The 6,438-nt window shown below is 30.5% G+C and overlaps 1 protein-coding gene across 1 annotated transcript; it reads right to left on the reverse strand.

Moving 5' to 3' along the window:
• Positions 1–487: 487 nt before the first annotated feature.
• On the reverse strand, positions 488–3,943 carry LOC110621196 (vacuolar cation/proton exchanger 3). The gene is made up of 12 exons (XM_021765351.2): positions 3,550–3,943; positions 3,390–3,457; positions 3,258–3,286; positions 2,626–2,822; positions 2,303–2,515; positions 1,948–2,085; positions 1,734–1,850; positions 1,579–1,632; positions 1,363–1,479; positions 1,184–1,274; positions 1,019–1,091; positions 488–895 (listed from the first exon to the last, which is right to left on the reverse strand). The coding sequence occupies exons 1-11, from the start codon at positions 3,814–3,816 to the stop codon at positions 1,030–1,032; spliced, it is 1,353 nt and encodes a 450-aa protein (XP_021621043.1). The 5' UTR covers positions 3,817–3,943; the 3' UTR covers positions 488–895; positions 1,019–1,029.
• Between the last annotated feature and the right edge of the window lie 2,495 nt (positions 3,944–6,438).

The raw sequence follows: 6,438 nt of genomic DNA on the forward strand, positions 1-6,438 counted from the left end.
ATCAATAAATAATTAGCTTTTAATCTCAACAATTATAATTTTTTTTTCAACACTTAAGGTACTTATAATTTTTAGAAATTGAATAAATTTTCGTTTCGTTTCATTTCATGGATTACAACCGTAATTTTTCCTTTAACCTAATTTTCATCATGTCAGTTATTTATAATTTTTTTAACTTATTTATTTTATAGCGTGTCCTCTTAAATATATTTGATACTTTTTACTGTCATAAAATATATTGTTCTTTTAATACAGAGAGAATGACTAGTTAGTCACTAATGAAAACAGAATCTAACTTGCTTTTTTTAAATATGAAGATTGTTGTTATAACGGTAATATTAAAACTTATTTTTATTATTTTACCTTTAGAATAAAAAAAAGCAACTTAATCATGAATTTTAATTAAATAATAATTAAGAGTAAATTGAGAAAAAAACTCAAAAACCCTTTGTGGCATAGGCATATGATGAATCAACACTAGATTATATTGAAAGCACAAACAAGAAGTAACTAAAATTTATTGATAATTTGAGTACACGAGTGGAGAAAAACCCTTGTGCCATATGCCAATTCTGTATATATTGGCATAAGAAATCAAACCCAGTAACAAAAACACTTAGGCGAGAAGAGAGAATTATCTATACAATATCACAGACGTTGTAGGTAGCCTTCTTCACAGAAGCAACACTGGTGCGACTCTTTGTAAACTTCCATTTTTACATCTGAAGGCTTGGGCAACATTATATAATCTTAAACAAAACACAAAATGCTTTCCCGGCAGGCAGGCGAACCATCCATCTATCGTTGTTGAGGCGAAAGAAAATGAAAGAATATCAAATTCATCCAAGATGGCCAGAGATTTTTGAATAATGTGATCACCTTAATAGCCTCAAGCCTGCATTTACATCACATACAGAATTAAAACTCAATCTTTAATGCCCTAGCTAGGTAGATACACAATTAAATAAAGCTGCATGGATGATTGTTTGATGCATGAAACTGAGGAATCAGGACTCACTTGTGCACGTACTAAGCTCTGAGAGCTACTCCAGGAGCTGCATTGACTGCAACATTGACGACGTTTCCTTGATCTGGAGTGAGTAAATAAAGATTACGTTAAAAGGGATGAATTTTAAAATTTGTGAGTTATGAGAAAGCGTCAAAAATGGTGGCAAGTACTTACTAAGTGGTGATTTGCAGACGAAAAAGGATGCTGCAATAACAAAGTAGCAAAGCAACAAAGCCAATCCTTTCAAGTAATGAGAAGTACCATCCTGCAATGGAGAAAAGAATTCAAATTTCAATAAAAATGGCATATTTGATTGAAAGATATGTAGGCTGGTGTGTAGGTTGGTGACTTGCCTGTAAAGTGAAGGCTGTAGCGATGATTGATAGAGCAAGACTGCCAGTCTCAAGGAGACTGAAACTAAGATCCATCTTAATACCCATTATCCAAGCAACAATCACACACAATGGAACCTGGAATTCACATTCAAACATCATCAGAATTCAGAACTAATTAGGAAACTTTGGTGGCAAAGGACATTATTTTTCAGTTTGTTTGCTGTGAGTTCTTACCACAAACATAGAAATTTGAGTTGCGGAACCCAAAGCAACGCCTAATGATATATCCTGCATTTCAAGGCCAGAACGTTAATTAAAATTCATTGGGAACCTTTTCATGGAGGGGAAAAAAGAAGCAAAAAATGCTTAAAAAGAAGATCGTAACTCACCAACTTGTTTTTAAAAGCAAAGATGATTGCTCCTGCATGTTCTGCAGCATTTCCAACAATGGGTAGCAAGATGATGCTAATGAAGCTGACTGAAAGTCCCCAAGAATCAGAAGCATCCTAAAAGAAGAGAAGTAACATGTAGAAATCATTGAATAAAGCTATTTCAATATGTGTTTCTATGAAATTTTATAAACAAGTTGATTATTTTAGTTACCTCAATTGTTTCCACAACATATTCTGATAACAAAGCAATGACACCCGTCATCCCAAACAGCCAAGCAATTCCACTCCAGAATCCAATAACTGGCTTTTCTTCTGAGACCACATCGTCATCCTCACCATCTCCTGATTCCTGCTCATCAATACCCACAATATATCAACTCTTGTCAATACCCTTTAATACATTACAACAAATTAAATCTTTTGTGACGGAGTTTTAGTGGAGAAATCAAAATTTCGCCACTAAATATAAAAAATTGCTGCTAAAACTTTTTGTGTCGCAGTTTTTGTGAATTTAATTTAGGCTATTTTTAGGTTTAGTATGTATGCATATTGAAATATGTAATCACCTCTGGTGCTTCAAACAATTGCCTGTGCGTCACTAATTGGAAGACAATGTATGCAATGTAAGCAAGAAGCATCACGAAGCTACTTGCTCTTGACAACTGGAGAGTTGGAACGGCGGAGAGAGCAGCTGAGTCGCTGGAAATTCTAAACAACAATGGCAGCATGTGGCACAATAAACCCAGCAGAAGAAGCAGTATATTGACATCAGCTTGTTTCTGTTCATTAATCAATGCATTAAATTTTAATTAGCATCATCAATTTATTACAAACCTGTCTTGAGTTCATTAATTTGATAAGTAAGATTAACAAAAAAACAATTACTTACTCTATCATATCTTTGTTCGAATCTAAGATTTGCAATTCCTCCACAGAAGAGAGAAGTCCCAAGAACAAGAAGCAGATTGGAGAGAATAGAACCCAAAAGAGAATATTTCACCACCTCTATCTTGTGTTGGCTTAATGCAAAAACAGCTATTATCAGCTCTGTAGCATTGCCACATGTTGCATTCAGGAGCCCTCCCACTGAAAAAAAAAAACCACAATTCAATTTGGATTTTTGTTCTCTTTAAAAATGCAATCATGGTCTGATTCATATATTTAAATAATTAATTAGATATGTAGGATTATAATTAAATTATTAATAAGTATATGGACATTCTCATTGTGTTCAGTGGTCACTAGCCAGATAGATGCTGACAACAAAGCAATAAGCTGTTGAATGTAGGCCAGAAAAATATTTCAGTTTTTAGGTTGTCTTGTCTTCACATGAATGATGAACGAATAGGAATCATTCATCCAGGCTTTGTTTTTTTCCATTTTTTGGAATTTTCCTATCACGAGAAAGGTCTTCAGACACACGTCCAAGGATCCAATGAATATTTTGCGAATTCTAAGAAAAAATATTTTTGTTAATATATGCATAATGTTTGCACTGTATCTCCGGAAATTAATTTATACCTGTTGGACCAGTGAAGTAAGCAATTTGCCTGCAGAACACAATCAAGAAGAAGCAAAACAAGATCAATGCCAAGTTCGAATTAATCAATAATAAACAACAAAGATAAATGTAAACACAGAAAACTTCCTTACTCTGTCAAAAAGCTGACTCGTTCGGCAAGAGGAGTGAGACCCAGTAAGCTCAAAGCGAAAACCCACGGCTGTATGCAAAAAAAATCATAGAAAACTATGAAAATTCACACAATCTTAATTGGGTTTGATCACCAAACTGCAAACCCTAAAAAGTACTCACTCTTCCAAAGCCATAGACTTCAGCGACAATGGCGAGTGGGATTGCGGGAAAAAGCACAGAAAGTTTAGTCCCTAAAATGACTTCTTGAAGATTAGTTAAAAAGTTTCTAAGCAAGCCACATCGAAGCTTGGAAACGAGAGTAAGATCAGATTTTTTGCGCAGAGATGAGGATGACATGTTATGAGCAGTGCGGCCGTGTCTCATCTCCTTGCTTAGACCTTTAAGGTTGCCATTTTCAAGAAGCCATGGTTCCTGCAATGAAGCCATTACAGATGGTGCAATCAACAACCCAAAATGTAATGATACTGCTAGTAGTTTTACTACCAAAAGCCACACTCAACCACTGATGAATCACGTAATTGTTTATCTTAGGATGGCATGAACAGCTTGGAGTTTACAGTTATAAATAGCAGGTAGCTTTGAGAAATGCATCTTCCACGAAACTTCGTTTTTTGTTCTATATGAGATGCGTGGATATGCAAAACTGGTGCTCAACATTTCTCTATTTTCTATTTTATTTATTCTTTTATAAAAAAATAATATCTTTCGTTTAAATTTATTTTTTTTTCAACCGCGATCGAAAATTAAAAAAATATAATTTAAAATCTCTTGGATTTACTCATTCAATATATATTAACAGATTAAATCTGTGAGTATCTAATTTAAATTCAATTTATCGTGTATTCAAAATATAAAATAGTATATACAATTTATAAATAAACAGTAAATCGAATATAGATAAACTCCTTTACATCTTTCCTCTATTATTATTTCGCTATATAAATAAAAGCTGAATATAATTTGATTGTTAGCCAATAAAATTAGGTTTTAGTGAGAAAGAAAAGAAATTGATTGAGTGATAAGATAAATCACACCAATAGAGAATTCAGAGAGATGATTGAGTGTATTGTTGATTATAATAAATACTATATATCAATAAAATTAAGATTAAAATACTATATATCAATTCTAATTTCATGATAAAAAAAATTAAATTCATTTATTTAAGAAATAAGATGAAATGATATAAATTTCTTATGTAGTTTCGAATTAAAATTGTTGACGTGAATTTGAATTAATAGAGTTGTTGTTTTGTGGATTTTATATTGAAATTTTAATTTTTTTATTAATTTTTAATATATAAATATAATAGGGAGATTGAGATTTCTATGATATAAACCTACTTGATCAGGTAAGGAAGATCAAGCGAGTGTTAACCCAACTTTATAAGGCAGGTAGAAAACGAAGTAAGTATGATCCTAATTTTTTTCCCAACGGTTAGAAAACAAATTCAATATGGGAAGAAAACAATTATTATTATTATTATTATTTATTTGAGTGAGTACAGATGTCAAACCATAATCAACTCAATTATATAAAAAAATTTGAGTGTATAATTAAATAAATTTAAGAGATTTTGATTTTTAATTTTTTTTTAATATTTATTATTAAATATATTATATATTTATTATTTAAATTATATATAAATAATTAATTTTATATAAAAATATATTTTATAATAATATTTATAAATTTTTTTATTTTTTATTTAAAAATTAAAATACATTTTTATATAAATTGTTAATTAAAATAAATTTAAATATTATTTGAATAATAATAATAATATTTAGTATATATTTAAATAATTTATGATAATTTTTAATAAAATTTAGTATATTTTATTTATTAATATTTTTTTAAAATTGATATTCCGCTAAACTATTAATATTAAATGAGATTCTCAACTTGCGTTAAAAATTCTGAGACACAAATTCCTGTACTTGCTATGACCAAAGTACGGAAAGGTCAATTTTCAAATCTCTACGGTCATAGCTCATATAGAACGAAAATAATTACATATTACGTGGCCGAATATAATCCATTTGTAATTTTATATTTATATTAAATAATAATATAAATAAATATAATGAGATATTTTATGAAGAATGAACACTCAATAATTCTTCTGCAATTATTCATTAATATTTCGAGTGTAGAAAAGTGATTTCCATTCCCTTGTAATATAGTAATGGAAGTCAAATCCATTCTGTAAAAATAGTTTATTTCTATTTTTATATAATATTTAATATAAATTGAAGTAATAAATATATTTAAATTTTTTTGCATATCCTTTATTTATATTATTTTATTAACAAGAAAAAAAAAAACAGATTCAAAACTCATTGGAACCTACTACGTAAGTTGTGTTGATATCAACACATCGTTTAAAATCCGCGATTAAAGTAGACCGGGCTAATCGAGGGTAGGGGTGTAAATGAACCAAATCGTTCGTGAGCTATTCAAGGTTCGATTCGATAAAAACTCGACCGAGCTCGACTCGATTTCTGAATGAGCCAAACTCGAGCTTAATTTTTAGGCTCGTTTGGTAAACGAGCCAAGTTTGAGCTCCATAGTATTCGGCTCGTTAAGACTCGTGAGCTCGACTCGTTTCTGACTTCATGAGCAGGCTCGCGAATAGGCTCGTGAACGGTCTCGTTAAGCAAACTGAAATTATTACCATAAGAGAAATAAACTCAAACTCTGCATATACTTTAATGAGTCAAATCTAAATTTTTTAAAATTCAGCTCTATATAGTTTAGTTACACTATTAAACTTGCATATATTTGGATCATTAAGATTTAAAAACTCATCTTTATAAGTTTACATGCTAATTTGTAAATATACTTATTTAACTAAAATTATTTTAGTTTAAAACTTATTAGTTTTAAACTAAAACTCATTATACATGTAAACAAATTAAATTACTCGTAAACTATTCGAGACTCAACTCGATAAAAGCTCGACTCAGCTCGATAAAAGCTCAACTCATCTAAGCTCGTTTGCTAAACGAGCCAAGTTTGAACTTATTAATACTCGGCTCGAGTTCG

The sequence above is a fragment of the Manihot esculenta genome, chromosome 8, assembly GCF_001659605.2.
Source record: "Manihot esculenta cultivar AM560-2 chromosome 8, M.esculenta_v8, whole genome shotgun sequence".
Taxonomy (NCBI): Eukaryota; Viridiplantae; Streptophyta; class Magnoliopsida; order Malpighiales; family Euphorbiaceae; genus Manihot; species Manihot esculenta.